The sequence below is a fragment of the Cardiocondyla obscurior genome, linkage group LG12, assembly GCF_019399895.1.
Source record: "Cardiocondyla obscurior isolate alpha-2009 linkage group LG12, Cobs3.1, whole genome shotgun sequence".
Classification (NCBI taxonomy): Eukaryota; Metazoa; Arthropoda; class Insecta; order Hymenoptera; family Formicidae; genus Cardiocondyla; species Cardiocondyla obscurior.
The window spans coordinates 5,568,473-5,596,410 of record NC_091875.1 but is presented as its reverse complement, the minus strand read 5'-3'; the positions used below and the strand labels follow the sequence as shown (position 1 = coordinate 5,596,410).

The 27,938-nt window shown below is 42.5% G+C and overlaps 3 protein-coding genes across 7 annotated transcripts in view; 2 read left to right on the top strand and 1 right to left on the bottom strand.

Moving 5' to 3' along the window:
• Nucleotides 1-2,839: 2,839 nt before the first annotated feature.
• LOC139107250 (adipokinetic hormone/corazonin-related peptide receptor variant I-like) lies at nt 2,840-9,724 on the top strand. Of its 5 annotated transcripts, none has more exons than XM_070664691.1 (8): nt 2,840-3,467; nt 6,162-6,437; nt 6,552-6,700; nt 6,838-6,943; nt 7,029-7,236; nt 7,377-7,500; nt 7,755-7,887; nt 8,400-8,775. In XM_070664691.1, the coding sequence occupies exons 2-8, from the start codon at nt 6,162-6,164 to the stop codon at nt 8,592-8,594; spliced, it is 1,191 nt and encodes a 396-aa protein (XP_070520792.1). In that variant the 5' UTR covers nt 2,840-3,467; the 3' UTR covers nt 8,595-8,775. The 5 variants fall into 5 exon arrangements, with proteins under 5 accessions (XP_070520792.1, XP_070520791.1, XP_070520795.1 ...); XM_070664690.1 differs by having other exon boundaries at nt 6,156-6,437; XM_070664694.1 differs by lacking the exon at nt 2,840-3,467 and adding an exon at nt 8,863-9,724 and having other exon boundaries at nt 3,483-6,437; nt 8,400-8,565.
• A 1,460-nt stretch (nt 9,725-11,184) lies between these two features.
• Nucleotides 11,185-20,577, top strand: Tsp (Thrombospondin). The gene is made up of 15 exons (XM_070664688.1): nt 11,185-11,705; nt 12,040-12,219; nt 12,289-12,512; nt 13,218-14,073; nt 14,140-14,225; nt 14,511-14,571; nt 15,401-15,608; nt 15,705-15,830; nt 16,117-16,393; nt 16,528-16,680; nt 16,820-17,192; nt 17,269-17,619; nt 17,695-17,922; nt 18,013-18,525; nt 19,903-20,577. The coding sequence occupies exons 1-15, from the start codon at nt 11,633-11,635 to the stop codon at nt 20,016-20,018; spliced, it is 3,825 nt and encodes a 1,274-aa protein (XP_070520789.1). The 5' UTR covers nt 11,185-11,632; the 3' UTR covers nt 20,019-20,577.
• A 154-nt stretch (nt 20,578-20,731) lies between these two features.
• LOC139107249 (C-Maf-inducing protein) overlaps nt 20,732-27,938 on the bottom strand; it is a 29,710-nt gene continuing 22,503 nt past the window's right edge. Inside the window, exons 2-9 of the mRNA XM_070664689.1 lie at nt 27,380-27,565; nt 26,041-26,463; nt 25,797-25,945; nt 25,624-25,713; nt 25,293-25,545; nt 23,994-24,251; nt 23,542-23,842; nt 20,732-23,400 (exon numbers count right to left, since the gene is read on the bottom strand). Of these exons, the coding sequence (XP_070520790.1) occupies nt 23,276-23,400; nt 23,542-23,842; nt 23,994-24,251; nt 25,293-25,545; nt 25,624-25,713; nt 25,797-25,945; nt 26,041-26,463; nt 27,380-27,565 (1,785 nt within the window). The 3' untranslated portion in view covers nt 20,732-23,275. The remainder of the gene's footprint in view (nt 23,401-23,541; nt 23,843-23,993; nt 24,252-25,292; nt 25,546-25,623; nt 25,714-25,796; nt 25,946-26,040; nt 26,464-27,379; nt 27,566-27,938) is intronic.

Below are 27,938 nucleotides of genomic sequence, written 5' to 3'. Positions count from 1 at the left end.
GATCGATGAACGTAAATTATTGGAACGACTTCGCGCGTCGCGCACGATTCCTCTTGAAAAATCCTCCGTCGGTTATTAAACAAATTTTTTTTTTTTTTTCTTAATTTTCTTTAGCAAGTGGACCATCGTTTCGTTGACCGTAAAGGAGAATAATATGCATACCTTTCTAAGTACTTTTAGATATTTCAGAGAATACTTCGAAATGTTAGATCTCTGTTTTACTTGGCTGGTGCCGCAGGCTCGTAGATGCCGAATAAAATACGAGCAGTCTTTGTCGCTGTTTGTATTTGTATTTGATTGTTACATGGGAGTTGTTTGCTTAACAACGGTGTAACGACAAGATAAGACCTTCCTCGAAGAAGAGTGTTTGCCTGCGTTTACTTCCCTCGCTGTTGCAAACGATGAACAATTTAATCACTCCAGAAGTGTACTAATCTCTTCGTCACTCATAGATAACGCCGTTCCGGCAACGTTACATCACGAAATGTGCGGCATGCGTACAGCGTCATAATTCCGTCTTTATTGCGCCAATAAAAGCATCTGCGATCTTTAATAAAAATTGATTATTCCCGGTGGTCTCTCTCGTTGAATGTCAATACGCTACGGCTGATCAAAAGATGTCCTCCACATACGTTAATTAATTCCATTAGGTGCTCCATCGCTATTTACTCGCAGACGTACGTATATACACCTACACCGGAAATGTCTTGATAACATTCAACGGCTGAGTTTCGTTCTATCGGGTTGATTAATTAAATCTTTCAAGTCGCACAATCGCGATAACTTTCTTCCTCGAGGGATTATCAAAATTTTTAATTCCCTTCAAATCTTTAATTTAATTAATTTTAATAACGTGCTACGAAACGCGTCTGCTTGATTCTCGTTATTTATTCCTCGATTACGATTAGACAAAGGACGGTAATTTAATAATTTAATCACGCGCCCGTATGAGTAATTGAAAAATTCGTAAGCCAAATAATAAACTGCAAAATAATACAATGTATCATTCGAGCACTGTCTGGATTTACCGATGACGGTCTTCTTCTCCTTAGGTTAGATGGCACTCGAATCATGCAAGATTCGACGCGGCCAAGCTTACGAAGATTTATATTTAGCCAGCAGCCACGTAAACAATTCGTTTTCGTTCCAGAATGAATATCGTAGGTGGCGTCGCACAAAGCGGAAGTCGATAGCGTCGCGTATTGAGACTTCTCGGGAACTAAAATGAAAATTTAAATCTTCCCCGTGGCAGTAAAAGGCTTGATTCAAATTTTGCACGACATCGCGTTTAGCTAGGCTATTTCCGAAGACAGCGACAGAAGCGCTGAAAATTGTCTCCACAATTTACAAGAGCGAAATTTACATATTACGTACACGAAGTTTCACCCTCCCGCAACTAACTTACTCTGCCTAGCCTCTTGATATTTTCCGAGCATTTACAGATACTCGTCGCCGCGAAATCCCGAGATTGACGGATTTATCGTTTCATTTACCTTGAAGATCTTAAACCTCGATATGAGCCCGTGATTAAATTACCGCTTTTTATTTAATTGTAATAGAGAATCAAAAATTACTTACTCGATTATTATTTTATTTTTTTTTATTACATCAGATATTATGTTACTAAAAAAATTAAACCGATTTGAAGTCGACTGACACTGATCAGAACCTTCCTACCCTCTCCGTCCTACGACGGAGTTGAAAAAACTTCCTGAAAAGACGTCCACGCGTACACTGACGCTTTTAGTATACCTTTTTTTCTTCAAAGATTACATAATATCGCGTATATTCTAGATTTTAATTAACTTTAGACTTCAATTTGCGTCATACCATTTTTTTTCTCCTTTTTTTTTATCTTATCGTTATTCATGTGCACGTATACTTCATGTGATTGATCCGTTAGGCTTACAAACTTTTCCTTCAAGCGGTCAGCGACATTCTGCTAGTCTTTGCAATTGTTAGCACCTCTATCGCGAATGTTATTGATCTGCTGAGCTGTTTTGATGGGAGACGATCGAGTTACATCAGATGGAAATTTTGATGCTGATCGTATGTTTTTCAACGTCTGATTTATACACGTTTGTGTAATTTGGCTTAAAATCACGTCAACTGTTTCAACTGCGAACATCCGTAGTTGCAATACTATGATTCTTAGCCTGTCGATAATATATTTTAGTCTACAAAATTGAAAATAAAGGTATTTAACGCATTTGTTATCGGGCTCGTACATAAGCCACATTGCTTTTCGGACACGCCGAACACACGGTAATACATACGTGAGCCGTTGTTGGTACAAACGGCGCAGTTTAATTTCTCCGCAAAACTCCTGATAACTAAATTTATATTAGACAACTTGTATGAATTTATGAATCGTATATAATTCGTTAAAAATATTCAAATTAATATTTAAAGTCATATTTTTAGGGCGGAAGGCAAACGCCATAAGTGCAATGAAAAAAAAATTAATAAATTAAAAATAAAAAAAGAAACATGTACCACTTTCGTAAGTTTCGTGTCTCGTGACGCAGGCTGTTGTACCCCACGTCGTCATTAGAAAATACAGGAGTAGCAGCAGTCAATTGTACATATAATGTCTCCTAAGCCGCGGAAGATGTATTTTCGTCTCTTCGAACATCCATGCGCCCATTCGCGCGCGATTATTCACGTTTCATCTCCGGTATAAATCCTCCGATCATACTCCAGCTGTGTGCTCCGCCCGACGACACTGTCTTCGACACATTAGTCCTATCAGCGGAGATTTGACACTTGACCCTTGATGCTGGCCTAAGTGTCCGCGTCGGCGGGTGAATCGCGGGCATTCCGCGGGATCGGCAGTCCCACGTCGATCATCGCGCGCTTAATTATGCTCGTGCCGAATTCCGCCGTCTGGCAGCCGTCGATCACGTGTATTCGCATGTGCGATCGCATCCCCCCCCGCGTTTACGCTAAACTAGCGATATCCAACGTAGGTGAAACGATAAACCTCCCCTTTTTCTTCGTCTCCCGCTTTTTTCCCCGTCTCGCCGAGATACGGTTTTTTTTTAATAATTTTTTTTTATTCTTTTGCTTCACTCGATCCGTTTCATCGAGCCGATTATGCGACCAGTCGATGATCCCAGTTCAGAAAACGGATTGAGGCCACGCACGTGAAGAACGTGCCGTCGCGATTATTACTGTCGGTGTGCTCCCGCGGGGGTGATACGTGCTTGAAGATTATTCGCAAAAACGAGATTACTGTGGTGGAATTTTACCTCTCACGATTAAATTACAATAATCCAATATCGGTATTTTAGTAAAAACACGATTCCAAGTTATTCGACATCGACGTTTATGGAAGGTTGAGCTAAGTTACTTGTTCCGGCGAATTATCAATCACACTTTCGTCGCTGGTACATATTAAAAATTACATCGAGGATTAACGGACGTCAAGACGAAGTTAAAATTGTATCAAGTGAAAAGACGTTCATGTAAGTACTTTTGTTCGTTAAGTGTACTTGTTTCCTTTTACTTTTCGTTAAAATAATATTCAAATAATAGAATCTTCGATTTTCTCGCAACCTGTTTTCGTCGATTAAGAGTTAAACTTTTTTTTTTTTAATAATTATTGGAAATACCAGTAATACAAGTTAGAAATAATTCAAAGGAAAAGCGAGGGGAAAGCTGCGCGATCACAAATCGTATATCTTCGCCACGTCGTAGCCGTTGTTATCTATCATCGTTCTTGTTAGGAATGAATCGTTACGGACGTCGTCGGCGACGTTTTATCACGTCGCAGTTATTCACCGTTTACCAAAGAAATAACGGCAAATTCTCACAGGGCACGTTAGAAACAACCTTTCCCAATTTCGCAGACGGTGAGTCGTGCCCTTAACTCACTTCTATACGTTCACGTTTTTACGAGAAATTGAGTCTTAATTTTTCACCGATTCAATGGCTTTTGCGCAATAAGTCCTAAATACGCGGAGCATTAATCAGGTTTCATTGCCCGACGAATTACATTATATCGATACGCCAATTACGCGAGCTCATACGAGGGTGGATTCTTAATTGAGTTATATCAGCTCCATTCGATGGGACCACATCCTGCGTCCGACGTTTCGCGTCATATAAAATCCTTTAGAGATTAATAAATATTTTACCGCGTACGCGGCCAAGTTATTCGGCACAATTCCTGCAATTGTAAATTGAAGCGCACTTTCTCCGATCGGCGGTACCTAATCTCGCATAAACAAAGCTCCTAGTTTCTAATCTAATCAAGCGTGTTTCTTGAACGAAAACATCTGACGGTCTTTTTCTTCTTTTTCGCAAAATAAATTGCGTAAACAATCGCGATTATTGATACGAAAATCGTGGCAGATCAGTTAGGCGCCATACCAACCTCATTTCGGCTTGCGGCATATTGTAAGAATAACGAGAATCTAGATAAGGGACCGCGACAATTATCGGCATCCGTCGGGGAAACATGTTTTCTCCCCGACGTTAATTTGAAATTTCTCGTCGCTTCGTACTATACGGGTTCGCATTTTGCGTCGCAAGTATCGAACGCTGTTCGAAAATACGCTGAATGCGATTGTTCTCCAGAAAGTATACTGAAAATCGAGCAACAATTTATCTGCGTCTGTAATTTCGAAGCTCGCTGACCTCGTCTGGGTGATATTACGCTTCACATCGTCCTCGATCCCCGGCTCCTCTCCAGCATTCATTCCGCGGCATAATATTGATGCATCGGTTCTCCACCCAAACAAGCGCGATTATATCGCTTAAACCCCGAAAAAAAAAGGAAAAAGAAAAAATAAAGAAAGAAAGAACCGCGTACGCCATGATTAAAACAAAGTTTATAAAATTAATTGCAGAAAAACAACTCGTTAATGATATCTTAACGTGTTCCTCCGATGCACTTTGCGCCTCGGGGCCGAAGTTTAGTTCCGTGTTTCTGCGCATGTTTAGCGTATGATGTAAGGCGGATTTGGTACTTTGGAACGTAATCCATATTGAAGCTCTTTAATATCGAGATCCGTGCAGAAGTGTGGAATCGCGAGAGATAGGAGTACGCTTTCTCTAATCTCTCGGCTTAATATAATAAACCGGTCGAGGGGTGATCTCAGTCGGTTCTCAGAAAACGCAACAATTCGTAAACAGTTGCAAAAGGTAGCGAACTAATTCGAGCATCAACACCTACGACACGCTCGGACCTGCGCTGAAGCTTCGGTATGTCAGCGAGAAGTAAAACGAATCAGTATTACAACACACCCCGCTCGATGAGGGCTCGTTGTCAATAGCGCGCAGGGGTGAAGCGATTACGAATAAGCCGCGATCGACGATTGTCGTAAAATATATTGTTTTCCGCGCTCTGCTCGACTAATTTGCAATGTAAATCGAAACGGTCATTCGGCACGAAGCTTCGCAGCGAAAGCGACTCCATCCCCGCGATTAATCGCGTAAGATATAAATAAACGCATCGTATATCAAATAAAATAACTCCGTTTAATTTTTTTTTTCTTTTTGTTAGATATTATTAAGTATCCTTTGATACTTGAATTTATTTACGGACAGCTAAACTGAAGAAAAATACAACTCTAGGATTAAAAGATTTTTTTACAATGAAATTAAATTACGTTTGAAAAATTAAATCACGCCAGCAGATTAAAAGTATGAATTTTTATTTATTTTAATAATAATAAAAATTGTTAAAAGATTCTTTTTTTTTTCTTTTTTTAATTTGTTTTTTTTCTCCACGTTTAATTATTCGCGCTTCAGATTGAGTCACATATGCAACGCAACCCTTTGGACGTAATAGACTTTTGTCTGCCGAGTTTAAAGGCTAAATCGCTAAACACAAATAAACACGATCTGCCAAACATTCGTCTCGATGTTCGCCTCTGATCGAATTATTGCGTATTTTGCTGAAACAGATTCCCTCCGGATGCAGTTTGATCTATTATTTTCCGAACCGAGCTAAAAGTGTGAGCATCTCTCGGGTTCACGTTCAAAGTCTTATCTCTCTATTCTCCAACGTTTTCTTTGTTACTATTATGTTATAAACTCCAGAAGAAAAATTAAAAGAAAGAAAAAAAGGTACTCTTCGAAGTGATTCAGCGATTAAAAACGAGAAGATAAGCGGTGTAAAAGACATTCAATGAAATCATACGTGACAGTTTCAGATGATTGACAGTTTGCTCTTCGATGACATGGGAAACATAATGCAGTTAGGCGAGGCCGAAGACGAGGAGAGCCTCAAGTGCAATGACTCGGCTTACGAAGAGCTACCGATCGAGTTGCGCTTCAATGACGCCCACTTAGTGACGATAATCACTTACAGCATCCTAATGGTGATATCGGCGATCGGAAATATTTCCGTGCTGACTATAATAAAGAAGCGCAAGTCCAAGTCCCGGATACAGAACCTCGTGATGCACTTGTCGATCGCTGACCTCTTTGTAAGTACAACGGCTCGGGAAACAAATTAACTTTCGCGACGAAGTAACGCCTGGCGAGGCTTTGATCGCAATTAGCTTAAACTTGGAGACTGATACGTGACGTGTCACAATTAGGTGACGTTCCTGATGATGCCGTTCGAAATCGGGTGGGCGAGCACGGTGTCTTGGGAAGCGGGGGACGCGATGTGTCGCATAATGGCCTTCTTCAGGATGTTCGGCCTGTACCTTTCGTCCTTTGTAATAGTCTGCATAAGCATAGACAGGTTAGTAAAAAATATCGTCTTCGCGATTTCCGTTCGCCGGTTAATTGTTAATATTTTTCGCAATGTTACGTTAACGCAATTTGCGGTAATTGAGACGATCGCACATAACTAGGCGTTCATGTAGCTGCCTCTTCTAGATATTACGCTGTGATGCGACCCCTCCAGATATTAGACGTTCACAGGAAAGGGAAGATACTGCTGATGCTCGCGTGGGTTGGCTCTGTACTTTGTTCTTTTCCGCAGGTAATTTTTGTACAATTTTTTTTATAAAGAACGGAAGATGTTCCGCTCGACCGAACTGCATTAAACAGCGTTTGCTTTTTTGCAGATGTTGGTATTCCACTTAGAGACGCATCCGAATTTCACCTGTTACACCCAATGCATTACGTTCAATATTTTTCCATCGTACGTGCACGAAGTTTCGTACAGTTTGTTCGGCATGGTGGTGATGTATTGGTTTCCCCTGATCGTAATAATCTACACTTATACCAGTATTTTTATGGAGATTTGCCGTAGGTCCATGGAGAGGAGCGAAGGTACGACGTGTAATTTAATTTTGAGTTGGTTGAAAAAAATATTAAATACAAATTTAATGACGCGTTTTGTAATCGCGCCTGGTGAAATTGAAATAATGAATGAGCGAGCGCGGTATGTTAAACACGGCCATTCTTTGCAGACAGAATACGGCGGTCCTCGAGCGGTTTCTTGAGTCGGGCGCGAGTACGCACTTTAAAAATGACGATAACCATTATCGCCGTTTTCCTTATCTGCTGGACTCCTTACTACGTGATGAGCGTTTGGTGAGTACGCGATTATTTTTAATTTCCGCGGGCTATTTTTTTCCGTCAATTAAAAATAAATTGCGACTAAAGAGTAGTATTTCAAAAGTCAATATCGCCGGACCGATTGCGGACAAGATAAAAAAAAAAAAAATGATACACGCGACTTTGACCGACGTTCACGGCCACAAACGTACAAATTTGGCCGCATAAAAAAAAGCGGTGCTACTTGAGAAAATTATTATTTAATTCTGTGATCGTCGGTGTCCAAACAGGTACTGGATCGATCGATCATCGGCCCTCAAAGTCGACCCACGCATTCAGAGAGCTCTTTTCTTCTTCGCGTGCACAAACTCTAGCATGAATCCCATCATCTACGGTATCTTCAACATACGCCAGCGAAACAAAGTAAGTGTCTAATTCGAACGAATAAACTTTTCAATCGTGCTTCTAGCATCATCAACCTGGTTAATGTTTCATATGAAATCACGATCTGTCTAATCAATAATTTTGCATAAAAGATTTCGTTACTCGCTACACGTGTAACGATTGCAGCCGGTGTATATAATAAAATCCATTGTCAGGTAGAGCGTGAAATAGAATTCAATTCTCACAACGAATTCGTGTAATCGTTACATTACTTCGATTATCCTCGCTCTGTCGTGAACGTGTTCCATGTTTGCGCATGCAATTGCAACAGATATATTAATATTTTATGAAGGCGTGACCAGATTCGTATTTATAAATTAATATTTATTTTTTATTTCCATTAAAAAAAAAAAAAAAAAAAAAAAGTAAGTTTCCATAAATTATGTCTTTTGTCTGTTACGTGAACTGTCTAAACTGAAAACTAATTTTCCACGATGTGTTCATTCTTTCCTTACTAACGTGTTCAAGCTAACAGTAGCCTGTATTTCTAGGCAAAGCTTCAGTCACATCTTCTTCTAAGGCCCATCAATACAACCGTGGAACTTCCGGTCGTCGCGTACGCCAGAGATTCCATTTTCACCGTTTTCGTAATAGCCCTGCCGGTTCTTTTTAACCCTCCAACCTCATATAACAGACGTTCATCGCATGATCGTAACGGTAATTTATTATTTCGACCTGCTGATTGATAAGTGAAATCCTCCCACGGCGTTTTACATTTGTATGTTCCCACGCGCGACTAATATAACAGTGATCACACATTGGTTGCTTTCGTAAAGGAATAAAGAAAGCGTAAACGATCGCAGCTCGAAGGTGCAGTGCTCTGAGGGTTTGAAGCTGGCACTTTATTTTCGGGGTAAAAAAAAAAAAAAAAAAAAAAAAATTCCCCGAGCTTTCGAGATATCAATTAGAGATTTAGGGATAGTTTCACGTTTCAAACCTCTGTTTTCGTTCTAGACGCCGATGCGTACAGCCACCATCGAGACTCGAGTCACGCCGCTGTCTCTATCAGTGAAACTTCTCGATTGACAGTGAACGCGACGTTCGCCGGATCGAACAGATGCGTTTAAACCGACGAGGTTGGCCCGTGAAAGACCGAGATTGTAAACCACGTTTCGTAATCGGTAGCCAGCGCCAAGACGAACTGAAGGGTCGCATCCACTCGCGGTCGCCAATCGAAAACGTAGACCTGCGTTATTTAAAAAAAATAGCCCTCTTACTCCGCCAGGCGTATAACGATAACGTATAAGCGAGATGAAAGCGCCTGTGATTGATCAAGTCGCGTTCGGCAATGAAGGATCCTCTGACGAAATTGACGCGATGAAGATGAAAAAGAGCGGAGATTTTCCTGGGCAAACTGCGCGCTCGTTCATCTCTAGATATATTTATTTCGAAGCTAAATAAGAATCTCTAGAAACTAAGAAGATTCCGTAGTCTAAGGTATTTTATACGTATTTGTTACGACATAAGCAAGCGTTGTAAATGTAACCGCGAACGTGCTTCGTTGAATATGTGTTCTTTCTTTTTTTCTTCTTTCTTTTTTTTTTTCTTTTTTTTTTTTAATATACTATATGTATATACATCTACTTTCGCGACACAAGGTTGTGCGAGGGAATTACGTAAACTATTTATACACCGCTTATGCTCCATATATTTTTATAAGGAAGAAAAGTATATCGAACAAACGCACACGAATTTGCGTTTCGCGTCAACACTCTTTTTCATTACTTAAACACCTTTTTAGGATAAGCTCGCGTAATAAATTTATTGTACCTGTACATTTTCTCTGTAAATAAAAAGATAAGATAATTCTAACTTATGCGACGCGCGTAATGTACAAATTATTAGGTACCGCGCGATCGGGCACCGTAATAAGTTGTGCAATGTGACGCAATGATGCATTTTGATCTACGGTGAGTAAGAGTCATCGTAAATCTTTCCCGGAACGGAGGTATTTCTGTAGCATTCGCCAATCTGAGTTCAATTGAATACGCATGATTCCGCGAGTCTGGTGTACGTAACGAGTCTGTTGCATGTACCAACCAGAACATCGTTATTCGTAATATCGGTCAATTAGGATGGAAAATGGACCGTGTGGCACGCTGCAGCCGCGCGAAATCTCGGTCAGCATCCGACACGGCTAAAATGTAGTTAACAATGGAAACGAAATAATGGGTGCAGCTTCTTTCCTTCCGCGTGTTTGCAGCGGCACGTAAACGGAAAAAAAAGAAAAAAAAAAAGCAACAGGACGTACCGAAACGCAAAACATTTTGTCACGGAAAAATTTCAATTCAATGGGATCTCTCGCGAGTTTATAAAATTCTACGATGCTGCAACGATCAATCGATCAGCTCGGAAATTAAATACTGATAAAAAACGTAAATTATTTTTTTTTTAATTTTGATACATAACGATGTATACCATCGTGAAGAAAACTGAACTTTCCGCAGCGTGTCTACGGTTTGAAACTGGTGTGGATGTGTAGGTGGGACCACTTCCCACACACGTGTAACTGGCACAGCACCAGCGACATTGTTCCATGCCTATTGCAAGGTCCGTCGCATCGGAAAGGACTAAACTCCCGTTACAGAAATCATCGAGATTAGCGAGATTTTTGTATATACATATATATACAGGAAAAAAAGAAAGGAAGAAAAAATTTTAAACGTTGAAAAGAAGTAAACTACGAGCGTAGAAAATTTACTGTCGTCATGTAAAATTTTATATCGTATACGATAGATTTGTAAGTATTATTATAATGTGGTGACAGTTTTATAGGTGCAGAGATATAAAATTACGCGGATGCTAATGTGTGAATGAGTGTATCGCATATTAATCGATTTCACCGGCAAGTTCCTCGTGTCACCGTAGAAGGAAGCGTTTAATTTATATTAGCGCCGGCTCTGGCACGCCTTTTCGCTATGACTATTTCATATCGTTAAAAACAGCTCGTGGGCGGGTGCACACAATAACGCCGGAGTAACGTATTGATGATATCAGGACTAATCATTCAGCTAGATCATACGGCAATAATACCGCTTACTCCGCTGTCCATTTTCACCAGTAGAATTGATTCACCGAAACGCACTCGGCAATGCAATAAAATAATTAATTTCACCAAAGCGAGATGTACGCGAACGAATAATTTTGTGATAAAACCTTAGCGAATATATACATAAACTAATCTCTCTTCCTTTTTTCTTTTTTTTTTTTATCGCCCGATTTAATTAATTTAAATTACAATCGCGCGTAAAGATTTTTATTCCCAAGCTCCACGACTTTATTCTTATCTTTTCATTTCCGTCGTCTGTTTACAAGATTGATTTTATATCGCGAAGAGCCCTTCCCCCGTCCGTCGCCCTGTTCTGTTTTGCTTTTGGAGGCGTAATTACGGCTGGCAATCTTTGTAAAATGATAAAACAGCCGCGATTCCCCATTCATTTTAATTCATCAAGATTTTCTCCCATCGCTAACGTATCGCCCGCAGGTAGCACGCACGAAATCTCGTTTGTAGAGGCTGTATTCGTGGGCGACGTATAAAGTCGCGGACAGCGAGTATCCGCGCTCCAGTCGGCGGCCGTGCCTTCTGCATTCGCGCGTGCCGTCGTATCTGTCAGATTCTTTCGCGTTGTGATCCCGAGACAGGGGGATCGCAAGAACATCACGCGCCGCAATCCGCGAACGATACCGAGTACGATCGCACGGAGTGCGCCGGGACCTCGTCAGGATGCGAGTCCCGATCTTGGTCCTCGGGCTGCTGGCTGTCTGCGCCGTCAACGGCAGCGTCATACCCGACCAAGGTAACGATTTTAATTATTAAAAGTGACTGTAGTGCTTAGGAGAGTTTCAACATTCGAGCCTTCGATGGTAAAATAATTTCGCGTTCCTTTCTTGTACGAATAAAATGTTATTTCTCGATATTCTCTTTACGTTGCCGCGCTGGTTTAAGACCATTCTCGGCGCGGCGCGACAAGAAACCTGATGGTAAAGTGAGATCGATGACCAATACTTTTCTCAAGTTAACGTAAAGAAGCATAAATTTTGTATTAATTAATTTTTTTAATTGAAATATTTTTACTTATACTTTGTTCTTTCTTTCTTTTTTTTTTTTTATTCTGATGCCATACACGACAGCTTTAACTAAGAACCTGCAGGACTCATGGTACGACGATGAATTCGTTATCGCGTTGTCCAACATCAAAGATTCAGCGAGAAGAAAGCACACCGGCAACACGATGGAAACCCTGCTGTCTGTGAAATATCGAAACGTGAAAACGAAAATGGTGCTCCTGATCGATCGACGAGCGAAGCGCGGTGAGTCAACGAATTTTTCCTGGAAAGTTAAAGTGTTCACGTTGCTAATTATTTATAATTTTGATGCAGTCATTCTCGAAAGTCTGGACGACTCTGGTCGACGCAGCGCATCGCACGTCAACGTGGACAGCCTCGCGGTGAACACGCCTCTAAAGAGTCTGATTATCCTGGTGCATCAGAGTCAGCCTAATTCTCGCATGGACGTGTACGTCGACTGTGTCTACGAAGGCTCAATACCGCTCAAGACAACTTTCCGCGACTTAGCGGAAACAAAGAATTCACACGTGGAAATAGTAAGTCTTTATCCCCCATAAAATATCGGGCAATTAAATCTTTCGTGTTAATATACTTATATAATTTCTGAAAGACGTAATATCGAAAGAATGTTTAGCTGCTCCCACCTTTAACTTTGCTCGATATAATATTTTTTTTTTCTTTTTCACCGCTGCTTTCTTCGCTCGCGATCATACGGTAGTTTCTTATTTACGTGACGTCCACAAACGTGGGACGATGCCTTTCCAAATATGGTTGACGAGACCTAAGCTAGTTGTTTCTGTTACTTGCATCTGGTTGGCTTACCCAACCTCAGACGCAGAGATCTCTGACTACTCGGATGAATTGAATTCGTTTTAATGAATTATTCGCGCCCTATTTCTGTCACTGGCATTATTACATTCCGACTTTATGCAATGTCATGCAATATTCTATGACTTGACTTTTTTTTATTGTCAGCGATTCTTGTAGACTTATAAAATATGTATATATATACAATTTCTTTTTTTTTTTTTTTAAATTTAATTAGTAAAAAAAAATTATTCTTCTAGTTCATTATGACAACAATTTAACGGCATTAAAAATGCTGACAATTACTTCAATAATATATATCGTTTTTTGTAAATTACTAAATGCAATGTTCTTTATTTAAGTGCTCAAATTGTTAAATTAAAATTAATTTAATCTACAATAATATTAATAAAAATTTCCAAACTTTCTTTTAGTTTAGAGAACGAAAATGTCGAATAAAAGTGTATAAATTCTCAAGCATCACCGAAATACTAAAAAAAGAGCAATGTCCCGACGATAAAGGACCCAGCGATGGCGATGAGAACGACGAAAAGAAATTAAGAGATCAATCTAATGGGAGCGATATTATAAGCGATGACGGGGGATGGAGCACAGTGGATGACAGTGGTTTGGAATCTTCCAGTAGTCCGAAATATCCTTGGGATCAAAAGAAACCTTCAGATAAGAAGGATCACCACGGTCGTCCGAAAGATCGATCCAAGAAGAAAGATCATTTAGGTTCACCAGGCAAAAGCAAATCAGACAAATACGATCCGAGCGACTTGTCCGATCCATTTTCTCAGTCTGGAAAATCAGACGAGACGGACGATCTTGACTACCCGGACAAATTTAAATCGTCGGACAATCAACAACCTGTTACAGGTCATCGACCTAAAAGACCATTGTTATCCGGATCACCTATTAAACGACCCGATAAACCGGATTCCGACGACAAACCTGGACGATCGGATGACACGGACGATTTTAATTACCCTAAAGAATCTTCTTCGCAGCCTCAGTATCTCACTGCGACAAATCGTCCTACTAAGCGTCCGAAGGACGGCTTAAATTCGTTTGATTCTAATAAGAATCCTCTAATGCCGGACTCCGACGAGACTGATGGATCTCTCAATAGTTCCAAGCGACCCGGTCGAAGTCCGTACTTGGACAGTTCGGGCCAAGACGGATACTATTCAAGCCCAACGGACTTGCCGGACACATCGGACGACTCGTCCGGCGTGAGAAAACCCAGGAGAGGCGACATCGGGATTCAGAGTCTGGATGAAAGAGGTGGGTGAGATAAGCGGACGTTAAAATTAAGTAATTTAACCTGTTCTCACGGGAGATGTTTTCCAGTCTGCCAGACCGACGATCAACTCGTGAAAACCTTGAACGAATTAATCAACGTTACCAAGAGACTCTGGAGGGAAGTGGAACAAAATGTGAGTTAAAGCGATGAAGTAATTTTTTTGTTACATATGAATTGACATCTTCGATAACTCTAATTAATACTTTTAACGATAATATTAGACTAACGTGTATAAAACATTTAAAAAATATTTTTTTCTTTTGGTCATTGAATAAATATGTTGTTAAAATAAAATTTTCATGAGACTTACGTCGTGGCATGAAAATATTTTTAGCAGAAAGTGTAACGTTATTTAATTAGATTAAAGAATGAATGCAATTAAAAAAAAAATTTACGATTATCGCCTTTCGTTTTACAGAGGATGGACACGCAGTATCTTCGTAACTTGATTGAAAACTGCTCGGCGTGTCGTACACCCGGTGAGTGACGTTCCGTCGTATTGAAAGGACACGTGCTCGAAAATAACAGTTCTTTTAACTTAGAAGTTAGTCAAAACCGCATCGTAATGCCAGTTAAATGAATCTTATTAATCTATCTCACGCGCGTCGTCCTTCACACCCTCGAATCTTTAATCTGTACGTGGCAATTGTCAGCGGAGACTATCTATTTATGTGCAACAGTTGTATTAAGCAACCTTACAACGCAATAAATGCCTGTTGTTAGAAACAATTCAACTTTGTTGTGACTCTTACATTCTTGCGCAATCTATAGCACGTATATTTGCATTTGCATATCTTTTTCGATACGTGGGCAGTCGGCGGGAGCTTTCACTTAGACGTTTTTAAAGCGCGATATTTCTGTCCATAAAAGTCAAACGTTATTAATTTTTCCGAGCTAATTACTCTTCGGTGTCAAGTTCGCGATTCATATAAAGATCCTGTTGCAGTCGGGAACATTTTTACTTGCTTTCTCTTTCTTCTTTCTCTTCTTCATTACTTTTATTTCGACATTCTATCGGCAGAAATCGAATTAAAATTCGGCTTTGCAACTGAACTATCGTTACATCTCTCGTTACACCGTCTTTGCTTTAGAGATCATAAAACGCACAGGATCCGCGAGGTTGGCTCTATTTTTTTTTTTCTTAAGCATTTAATTGCACGTGCATGTACGACACGCTGGGCCGTCACATAATTTTTTTTTGGGTCCGCGCTGGACCTCGCACGGCGCGCGTAGGAGACTGGCTGTCGAAAACCCCCTGAAAATTGGCAATTCACTCGTACTCGAGCCGTGATCCCGGTAATTCCGTAGTGTCACCGCCGTCCACGTGCGATTATAAGTCCCCGTGCTTCCCCGGCGTCGATTGTCGCAACACACCGAGCGGACCTAAGTGCGGCCCATGTCGCCACGGTTACACCGGAGACGGACGAGTCTGTACCAAAATTAACGTCATCACCTGCATCCAACGGCCGTGCTTCCAGGGGGTGCGGTGTTACGACGACGACATCAGCGGTTACAGGTAAGGAATTGAATTTATTTTTTAATAGAACGACAACGTTGTGGCTATTAAATTTTTTAAGAAGTTCGCAGCCTGATATATAATCTTATTTTCCAGATGCGGCAGATGTCCAAGCGGATATAACGGCGACGGCGAGAGATGCGAGAGAAGAGACCCCTGCGACCATCATCCCTGTCATCCGGAAGTTAAATGCTATCCTACTCACAGTCCGCCGTATTTCAAGTAAACGTTTCGCGAGTATACTACGTCTGGGTTCTACGAAATAATTTTAATTTAAATAAAGCCTATCTCCCTGGGCAAAAAACTGAATTTTAAGAAAAATTTATCACTCAAAATTATGCAATTAATTTTTAAACGACGCTTATTAAAATTTTCTTGCAATCAGCTTCAGGGGGACTTGATTTTCGAGTTACGTAGAATATCTTTTGAGTATAAGAACGTGTTTTTCGTCGTGTGTCACGTATGGCGCGTCACTTAATGATTCTCGCTAATTTCAAATATGACTTAGATGCGGCTCCTGTCCGTTGGGATACGTGGGCAACGGTACGGTCTGTACGGATGCGAACGAGTGCGAGCTGGCTCGACCGTGTTACCTTGGGGTGCGGTGCATTAATCTCCATCCTGGATACAGATGCGACCGCTGCCCACCGGGTTATACAGGACCAACGACGGAAGGCGTCGGTGTCGACATGGCAAGAACGCGGAAACAGATCTGCCAGGACGTTAACGAGTGCGAGGTCAACAACGGCGGATGCGATCCCTATTCGGAATGTATTAACACCCAGGTGAGTGAAAAAATTCCTGGGAGAAGCTATCGAAACTTTTTCTTCGCACTTTGCAAAATGGAGAATCAATTTTACAAGCGTATGAAACGACTGAGTTTGTTGCACGTTTTAAACGCCGCTCTTCGTTCTTACAGGGATCCTACAGATGCGGTCCGTGCAAAAATGGTTACATCGGTAATCAAACGGCTGGATGCCATCTTGAGCACGACGTCTGCCCGGATATGACGACGGTTTGTGATGTTAATGCCAACTGCGTCGCTATGTACCACAACGAATACGTATGCAAAGTAAGCGGTTCTTCGACACGTTATCGAGTTAAATTTTTAGACTTTTATAACTATAAAAATCTGCGATTAATGCTTGTTTTATATAAAAATTAATTATCGTAATTTTACTAATTATATCGAATCGCTTGATCGTTTGCAGTGTCGTACCGGCTGGACCGGAAACGGATATTATTGCGGTCCGGACACTGACGGCGACGGTATCCCCGACAGGAGCCTCCATTGCCACGACCGACGTTGTTACACCGACAATTGTCCAACGGTACCAAACAGCGGCCAAGAAGACGCCGACGAAGATGGAATTGGCGACGCCTGCGACGATGACGCGGACAACGACAGCGTGGTGAATCTGTCAGACAATTGTCGGCTCACTTATAATCCGGACCAGCTGGACAGCGACGGAGACAAGATCGGCGACGTGTGCGATAATTGTCCGTCGAATTGGAATCCGCGCCAGGAGGACTTCGACAACGACGGCCAGGGTGACGCGTGCGATAGCGATTTGGATAACGACGGTAAAAAAATTTTTAACTTTAAAAAGGAGAAATGGAATACCAAATGAAAAGAAATAACGAAAGTGAAATTGCCTAGGTGTGTACAACACGCAGGACAATTGCATCAAGGTAAAGAACCCGAATCAGCGGGACTCCGACGGCGACGGCATCGGCGACGCCTGCGATAACTGTCCTGGTATTAACAATCCCGATCAAACGGACGTCGACGGCGACGGCGTCGGGGACGACTGCGACAATAACGCGGATCGCGACAGGGACGGTATTCAGGACGATAAAGATAATTGTCCGGATACGCCGAATCCCGGGCAGAACGACGTCGACCGCGACGGTATCGGCGACGAATGCGACGACGATCTCGATGGAGATAACGTGCCCAACAGGATTGACAACTGTCCTTACGTCTACAACCCGGATCAACGCAGCATGCGTAAGTTTTTAGACCGAAGCGTGATTTCACGAAAAAAAAAAATTGTGGAGATTAACATTTTTATATTTCTCGCAGACAAAGGCGTTGGAGACGCATGCTTCAATGACAACGACAACGATACGATCGTCAACCGGGAGGACAATTGTCCCAATAACAGTCTGATATGGACGACGGACTTCCGTAGATACGTCACGATCGCTCTCGATCCATTCGGCACCGCGCAGCACGATCCTGAATGGAAAATTCATAATCAAGGTGCTGAGATTCAACAACTTCTCAATAGCGATCCCGGAATTGCGATAGGTAAGCCCGTAAGAATTTAATATTGAAATTAATTGCTAATTAGTTCTAAAGAAATATCGCGCTCTCGCCTATCATTTTCTTTCTCTGAAGGACCGGACGTTTTGACTAACGTCGACTTCGAAGGGACTTTCTACATCGACAATCACGACGACGACGACGATTTCGCCGGCTTTGTTTTTTCCTATCAGGACAATCGACATTTCTACGTTGTTTACTGGAAGAAAGGAGAGCAAGTCTATTGGGAACCGGCCCCATTCCGCGCCGAGGCCGAGCCCGGAATTGTATTGAAGCTCGTCCAGTCGGAGACCGGACCGGGCGAGATGCTACGAAACAGCCTTTGGCACAAAGGAGACACACCGAATCAAGTGAAGGTCCTGTGGAGGGACCCGAACAAATTCGGCTGGCAACCGAGAGTGTCGTACAGATGGCATTTACTGCACAGACCTAAGATCGGCCTAATCAGATTCTGGCTGTACCAGGGCTCGCAAATGATAATGGATTCCGGCAATGTGTTCGATTCGACTTTACAAGGCGGTAAACTGGGTGTCTACTGCTTTTCGCAAGAGATGATCACATGGTCGGATTTAATGTATAAATGCACAGGTATTTAAAAAAAAAATAGATAATAATTTTTTTTAATAATTAAAAGAGACTATACACGCTCTACACGCGTCCCGTTTTTCGCGATATCCCAATTTGCGCGCGTCATTATATTCGGACATTAATTAATAATATTAATAATTTTAAGTTTACTTACATTGTATCTTCCGGTTAAGTTATTTCCCATTCTTTCGTCCGTCCGTCCTTCCCTCCTTCCTTCCTTCTTTCCTTCTTTCTGGGGCAGTATTCTGCATGAATTAATCCTTACGTGTTGTAGCATTTTCAATCACTTCACACTATATTACACTGCTCTGCTTTTTTTTTTTATAATCACTAATCACTGACACTCACTCGAAAGACGAACGACCGAAAGAATAACGGGAGGGTTATCGCGGCGATTTTTCACGATTTAAATTAGGAAGCGCGACGAACGATCAGTTGTACGAATGTCCACTCTCGATATTCGTATTGTTTAATTCCACCGGGTCTTCTCTGGAGTCGTCCTCGATCTCGGAACACAGGAAACTGGCCACGATGTAAAGCCAAGTACTCTTGATTCTTCGATCAATTCTCAGCGGTACGAACGACGTCAAAACGTTGCAGCAAACGGCGAACGAGACGGGCCGCGATATTAAAAGTTCCCTCGCGCACTTTATCTTCTTCAAGTTTCTCAAAAATTACTCGTTCGAAACGTTATGATAATCTCGACCGCGACGAAGAAGATGAGCGAGGTGCAATAGCGATCACCGGAACACGTTGAATGTCGCTGAAGGAGATGCCGAGTGAAGCGAGTTCGAAATATCGAACGCGCGGCGCAATTCACTTCGCCGGCCCGCTAACATAACCTTTCCTTTCCGAAGCATTATTTCGAAGCACAAAACGACGAGTAGAATAACACATGAGTATAAAAAATGATTGTTCGCCCCCGAGTCGACGACGTCGACACTTATTCGCACGTGTCCTTTTATATCCGCGGTCGAAAATACGCGTAATTGCGGAGCAATTGAGAACACGTCTTCGCGCCCGAGCCTCCGCAATTAGACTGAAGTGTGCGTTAGAGAGATTTCGGCCATTAGATAAAAAGAGACAACCGCATAAAAAAGTGAGACAGTTAATATAGTTAATCATTAATCGATCATTGTTTTTTTCGAAGTTTTCGGATGCGCCCAAAGCTCCGTCTCCCAAAACAGAAAAACGAAGCACTTTTTCGCGATTCCAAGATCAACCATCACTTTCGAACTTCTAATTCGTCGTCATTAAATTTTTACATAATTAATGCGTCGTCATTAAAGGTTTAAATTACTCTTACATCGCGATTTAATTGAAAAACGTGATGATTAATGAAACAATTCTAACAGAAATATTATATTTATTTTTTAGATACCGTGCCTCAAAGTGTGTGGGACCAGTTACCTGATAATCTAAAGAGAGAGGTCGAACTGGAGATTGCTAGTGCCCAACAGCAGCCAGCACGACGCATGAATTACGAATTCTAAAACTGGCCTCTCGACAATCTGTTTAGTTCTAGCGACGAGGGAGAATAAATACGCCGATCAAATCTAAATCTCTATGATTTTAAAATAATCGAGAAGCCACAAGCGAATTATATTTTACTATATAATAAAACATCAACATAGCATATCTTTGACGTATCTAAATAAACTTAATTTGCATAAATTAAAAAAATTCTATGACAATTTTTGTATATTTTATATATAAATATACATATAGATATCTTATAACACTGATATTTAAGATTTTACAAAATGAAGGATATATTTGTCTGTCTTGTTTAACTCATTAATCAATTTTTATTGTATTTAGAAGAATCGTATTGTGTTAGTGACAATGTAAAATCAAACGTACTTACCTTGTGCAAAAGATAAATGTAAAATTACGATATATCGATTAATCTATGTAACTGCAATCTAAAATATGTGAAGTCATAATACTTTTTAATAACCTTGCATTTATTTGTATTATTATAAGGTGCAACTTGCAACAAATTACTTTCGTATTTAATAGAGCGAAATAAAAAAATAGAATGCACCATTATTATATTTTTTTTTTACTCGTCCAATGTGCAGCATTGAAACGTAACGAAAGTATAAATGTTAATTATTCCATGTTCCATCTCTGGAAAAAAAAAAAAAATTAGAAAAAGTTTAGGGTTGAATATTAAGGTTCGTATAAACGACAAACGGCACTCTTCGATTAAACAGTTTATTCGTACGAAAATGTTAAAGAAAGATACTATTAATAATAATTTAACGCTGAATCATCCGATCATTCTTGTAACACGTCTAACAGAGTATGATTTACATATTTTCGCCGACTTTGCGGCAACGGCTAGAATTACATGCGAGGAAACGATCCGAGGATTAAACCGAAAGGGTAAACTTGTGGCTCGCGGAGTGTCACGCGAGAACCAGGTGGTCGGCACAAGATCGCGAATCCTTTCGACGAGACGTGACAAAGACAAACGGAAGGCGTGACGGAACAGATGCTGTGAGGTATTAAATTCAAATGTATTTTTTTTCTTTTTTTTTTTTTAATTTTTTTTATTTACCACGCTCACAACCGCGTGAACGCTGAGGAATCAACTTGAGTAATTAATTCGTGGCTTCTTAAGTTAACGATCCTTATTGAAATTGACATAAACAGTCTTCTTACAATGCTTGTTCCCTTGCGGCAATTTACAATAACCGAGATGAGATTATTATTACTATTATTTTTATTTTTTTTTATTTTATTTTATTCTTTTTTTTTTGCGAAACCATCGATTGCCACTGTCGCGGTTTCCGCGACGACCGAATCTTGCCATTCTTCAAGAAGCACCGTCTCTCACTTTCTCTCTCTCCTTCTCCTCTTTCCTGTCGGCGTTTTGGACTCGAGACATCGACTATCCCCCTAAACGCGTGTTCACGCAATTACGAGTAGGATCGTGCGACATACATATAACATTATCGTAATATATATATTTTATATATATATATATATATGTATATATGTATATATACGATTTATATATACATATATAAATACGAGAAAATTCTAGCTAGAGAATAAATTATTAAAATCTATCTAATTAATCGAAGGAGAAACGGGAGAGGGAGACGATTCTTAATTGTCTATCTACCTATTTACATTAGGGAACGAAATGCGCGTGCAAGTCGAAGCTTCGTTTAAGCGCGGAGGAGACTTTCGCGGCAGGGCGCTTTGAAGCTTCGCTTCTTTAATTTTCGCTAGAATAAAATCGCGCTCGCCGACGCGTGTTGTGGCAGTGGTCGCTCAGAACTCGCTGATTTAAGGCAGTTGGGCACGCCTCGTGACGGAAAGGGATAAGTCGGTATAGCGTGTGCCTTTCCGACGAAAAAGAACACTTCGCGCACGGAAGGACCGGCCGACGGCCACGATCCAGCAATGCGCTGATACACGATTGGAAGCAGTCTTTAGTTTCGTCACCGATCCAACCCTTAGGCGAGACTTTTACTAACGACGTTTCATTACATGATAACTCTCGTTACGCGAAACTTATTTCTCGGAAGTATCCGCTTAATTTTTTTTTTTTTTTCGACTGACGTCGTGGTTCTGCGAGCGGAAAGTTTGTCGCGAACGCGGTGGATGAAAACGATTTACAGCTTCATCAGCGCGATCGATGGAACTTGATAATTGTAATCTCCGTCGAAAAGAAAGATCGTTGAGGATTAATCCACGCGAGTATAAAAAAAAAAAAAAAGAGAGAAACACTACGGATTACAGGCGAGATAAAAAAAAAATGTATTGCGTTTCTAACGATGCTTTAACGATGCAAAGATGAACGAAAACAACTCGCCTTTTCTTGGAACTAAATGGAGGAAGGACTCGTCGACTATTGTTGAAGTTGACGCTCGACGAAACCGGCTTTCAAAATTGTATAAGGTCGCGAAGGTGATCGTTAAACGCAATTGTTAACGATCGGAATTGGCGAGGCAAGCGCGTTCATGTAAATGTTCCCTTCGTCATCCCCAGGACGATTTATCGCGCGTACGTCTAACATTTTATGGCTCAAACCGTCGTAACTCTTTGACGCGTTCGTTATATACGCGTCGCTGCGCATATTTGCGCAATACTCGAGAGGTGGACTCGCGCCTCGCCGACATTTATTTATTCAAAAGAGCGCACACCTTCCTTGGAAGCTGACGTCTAAACTTATGACGTTGGAATGTTTCTGAAAAGTATCCTTTGTGGCGACGCGGAAGGAACGCTTCTGAATTAACGTACGTCACGGGAGTGCCGTCGAGCTGCTGGCTCAGGCTTTCGGAAGAGAATCTAACGTCTTAAGCGTATAATATCAATTGAAACTAAAAGATGCATTCAATGGACCCGTGGATACGTTGGTACCGTCAAGTTATCGCGCGCGCTTATCGCCTTCTGGAAAGAAATTAATCGATCGACTAATTAAACCGAAAGAAGCGAGATAAAAGTACGATGAAAGCGCTTTATTTATCCCGCACTAATGAAAGACTCTGTTTCCCTTCTTTTGAGTGAGCTTCACTGGCAAACTCAGTAATTTCATATAAACGTTCGCGCATCAGCGAAATCGAAACTAAATGAACGAAATTAACCCGTCCAACGCATTAAGAACGTGAACGTTATTTAGCGAAGTCTTTTGAATTTCCTTCCGAACGACCGAGCACCTCACCGTTCTTCCTTCGTTATCGCCTTACGAGAAACACGAATGACGTGGCGAGATGTTGGTCGGCACTTCGGGTCACCAGGCCTCCGTGTATCGAATATCAAACTCCTGCAGAGCTGGCAGTCGTTTTTTCAATGACTCGAATGTCTGAGCCGATAGCTTCGTGCTATTCAGATTCAATTTTCTTAGGCTGGTTAGCGCTGTAAGAAAGAGAGAGCTTTCTTTGAACAAAGTACAAGGCTGAAATACAAATTTAAATTAATTTAACAATTACACTGGATAACTTTTATTTATTTTTTTTTTTTTTTATTGGAATTGGAAACTTTGGTATGAACACTCACAGGCCAACGTGGAGATGCCTTTGTCGGACACCGGCGTTTCGCAGAGGTTCAACACCTGCAGCTTCTGCAAGTGCTCGCTGATCATCTGTAGGCCGGTGTCGCCGAACTGCGTGGCCCACAGATTCAAGTATCTCAACGCGGGCAGCTTTATCAGCTGCTCGGCGCACGCGGACGTCACGGAGGTGAAGGCCAGACTGAGACATTCGAGATTACCGAGGGCACGACCACCCAGCAGAAGGGCGACGTCTGCGTCGGTCGCTCGCACCGGTAGGGTCAGTTTGCGCGGTCCTCCCTTTTGTTGCTAGCGAAATATGAACGTAAAACAATATTATAAATCCAACAAAAATCATCTCTTTAATTACCATTAAATTAAAATACAAAAAGAAAGTAAAGGCATGAAAAAACGGCCGACCTTTTCGCGCGGAAACGAAACGGTTCGTGAATTAGCTTACCAGCTCTTGTAGATTCTTCTGCCTCTGGCAGAGAGCGGCGTAATGCTCCTTCCCGGATTCCGTGGACTCGAGCGCGTTAACTATTTGAAGTCTCGCCTCCTCGTTCGGCAGCAAACGCCACTCGAGCATCAAGCAGAGCGCCTCCTGCGCGGCGTCGCAGCCCCGCACCGCCAACAATATGCAATCGTCGCCCGCCTGCTTCAGCAGAGACGCGATGAATCTCTTCCGCCGACAGCAGCATGCCAGTAAAGTCGTGAGCTGTCGAAAACACCACGTTATAACAGCCGCCGAGTACCTCGTTGCGTTTTAAACTTCCCGAAGAATGACTCGCGTGAGCGTTAATTAAAGTTCATTTGAAACAAGCGAGCGAGGGTCCGCTAAAACTTCCCGGTAATGGAACCGACAGCGGGATTACGATCTCGGTTGCAATCGAGAATAGAATTCCGCTCGCTGCCAGGATCACTGGACGTCTTCCTGTTCCGCTCGCCGGGCCACAATCGATCCGACAGACTTCATTAATGCCGCGCGATTGTGGCGATTCGATTTCGCGGTTATTCCCGAGAAAATTGGAATTGATGCTGTCAATACGGGTCCATTGAGAGCCGACGCGCCCGCGCATCTCAAAGAGCGAGTTCATGAATATTCAGGCGGACCTCCGATCGAATTGCACGTCGAATAATCGACGCTGCCGCCTCGGCCTGTCCCGTTCCACCCTCTATCCTCCCCCACCGGAGAAGGGGGATGAATAGTCCCCGAACAAAACAGATCTTATTCCGGTGTGTGTTATCGTGTAGAGACCCGACACGATGCAATTCGAAACGCCTGGCTCGCGAGATTACGCTACCGAACGCTACCGTGATCGTTTCACGTGCGGATAAATTCGACACCGTTGCGCCGATAAGCGCGATAATTGCGTATTCATCCGCACGTATTCTCTTTATTTCACCGCTTGATATTTATATCGCCACGTGCGATCCGAGCGCGTAAAACGCGATAGGAACGATGTATATACGAGATTAAGGAACAGAAGATACATCGGCGTTGCAACTTTGCTTGGAATACATTCGCGGAGGGTGGTTTGCTAAAGATTTAGCAGCGGGGAAAGTTTCCGACGTAAAAACGTTCCTCGTAAATAGTTATAATTAATTGGTGAAATTCTTGAGCGCGGAGGGAGAGCTATGTTTCAAGGCGCTAGTAAAATTCGTTGCATACAAATATTGGCGAAATTTACTTACAAAAATATAATTAAAAAAAAAATATAAAATAAAATAAATATATGTAAATTTGATGAGATCTCACCATCTCGCCGAAAAGTTCTCCGCGGTCTGGACAAGCTGGGCTGGACGGCGCGGCGATGTGAAGCCAGCCTGGACGTGGTTCTCGGACAGGCAGCAGGACGCGATGCACCGTGCATCTCGAGTCCTTTGCCAGTCGTCGCATCACGCACACCAGCACTGATTCCTGCACTTCTCTCATAGCCAAGGCCTCCTCCGGGAACGGGACGGGCTGTAGCAGACCTCCGAGACCCGGGCGCCAGTCGGAATACTCCGATCTGTAATTTTCTCGATACACAAACGAACGCGTATCTCCGCAAGTGCGACGTCGTTATTCTCAAGAGCGCGATACTCACGCGATGTTCAGGACCAGCAAGTAACACTGCAGCGGCGGCAGCGGCGGCGATTTTTCGTCGTTCAACGGCGCGCGACTCGACACCTCGAACCTGCGAAAGAAAAATCGTTCTCGTTGAAAATCTCTTGTTCGCGGTACAAAAATCCAATGCGGTGAAATTCGGATAAAGCCTACCTGTGAAATATGGCCGCGACGCAAATGGACACGAGGTTTGGCAGTATCCTCGGATGTGGACAATCGCTACCCGGACCGTGAACCGACGAGATGTAGTCTCTGATCGCCTGCTCGCCGTCGTTGTTCTCGTACAAAGCGGCAACGAATACCTGCGCGACGCAACGTAAGACATTAGTGAGGGCTCGCTCTTCGCAATATTACAAACGAAGTAACGTAAGACTCGTCGGTGCCGACGGAGGCTCACCTGCAGCAGCTTCCTCATGTCGGGCGACTTGCCAAAGTCAACGGTGTGCTTGAGGCATCTCGTGATCGCCGGGCTGAGCATCGGGACCAGCTGCGACCGCGGATGCTGCTGCGCCAATCTGGCGAGCACCCTCGCGAGTGCGGCCGGCGGCGCTGCTTTTTCCAGAAGAGGAGCCACCACGGCGAGCACACCCTCCGCCCAGCCTTTGCGATCGCGTACGATCTCCTCAGTCTTCTCATCCGAGTCCGCCTCCACGTTGGATTCCTCCAGCAGCTTGGCGACCGCCTCCAACGGCGTGCCCGCCACCCTTTCGTCCTGGAGCGGCGTCCACAGGGCGAAGTCTACCATAGAGCGTAGCTCGCGTAGTATCACCTCTTCCCGCGTGCTCATCGACACGAGATGTTGATACTTGAAGATGCTTTTCTACGGGCATTCAATATCGGTAAAAAGAGAGAAATCGTTTGTTGCTATTAAAAAGAAAAAAAAAAAGTATCGCTGGACTGAAATAGAATGTTAAATTATTATGTCAACAGGACGTGTTGCCCGTGTCTACAAAACAGGGAATTGAATTGAAACAAATCTGCCCGCCGGCGAGCACGGTCAATTTTGGCGAGAGTCATCGACACCCAGGCTGGACCGTCGGTGCTTTCATCGGGTATATAACGCCGTAAACAATAAAATTCAATCAATCGTTATGGTCCCGCCCGATCGCTGCGATTTACTCGTCGCGCGGCCACCAGGCCGCTGATTAATTTCCCGGCCGGATATTAAACCGCTCGCGGCAACCTCCATAAAACACTGACGTATCCGGGAGATTTGATCCGGTCGAGGACGATGGAGAACGTTCGCCTCTCGCGCTCCGTTATCACTCGCTTTTGCTTCAACCTCACATTGTCGGGCGTTAATAACGCCTGTGTTTGCTCTGCCGATTCACGTCAGGCATCGGAAGGCCGACATTAAAAAAAAAGAAAAAAAAAAATATTTGATATCAGCGCTCGCGTGCGCCATCGATCGCTCTCCGTCCGAGAAACGTCGGTAGAAAGATAGGTAAATACGCGGCTCTATTGTTGGCTTAAAAAGTTATAAGTTAAAAATGGACCAAAAGCTCTTCCATCGTTATTAGCACGGTAAACAAGGCTACGGCAAATCTCGCTACGCGGCCGAGTGAAACTCGAACGTTAAATCCAGCCAATTCCGGCGATACGCGTTTAATATCTACATCGATGTAATTTTTCCAAGTTTTCTTTTTTTTTTTAACCATTGCGTCGACGGAAAGAATCGAAATGATTAACGATAGAACATAATTTTTTTTAATTAATGAGATAATTATTGGTGTTACCTTCCATAATATTGAGTGGTACCATTGGTCCCTCGTGTAAGCGTTGCTGGCTTGCAGGAGAAGCGAGCCGTCCGGCAGGACAATGCTGAGGCAGTTCTTGTACGCGGGATCCCACCTGGCGACAACGTACTTCCGAACCTCCGACATACTGCTGTACGGAACGGGTTGCTGAAGAAAACCCGTGAGCTGAAAGCAAGAAACGAAGGAAATTTATTAATACTGTGTACGATTTTTTTTTAAAGAAATATATGAATTTTTTACGAAACAGAAACATATTCTTATTAGATTATCTTTACGGCTTGCTCGTGCAGGAGTAAATCGAACCTATCGACTGTCTCACTTTTTTTACGCGGTTCTCTCTTTCCCTCCAAGGGTCGAAAATTCTAACGGCCATCTTAGTCTAATTGCGGAGACCCGGGCGCGAAGACGTGTCGATAATTGCTCCGCAATTACGCGTATTTTCGACCGCGGATAGGAAGCCTCGCATGCGAACAAGTGTCGACGTCGTTGACCCGGGAACGAACGATCACTTTCCGCACTCCTGTTACTCCACTCGCCG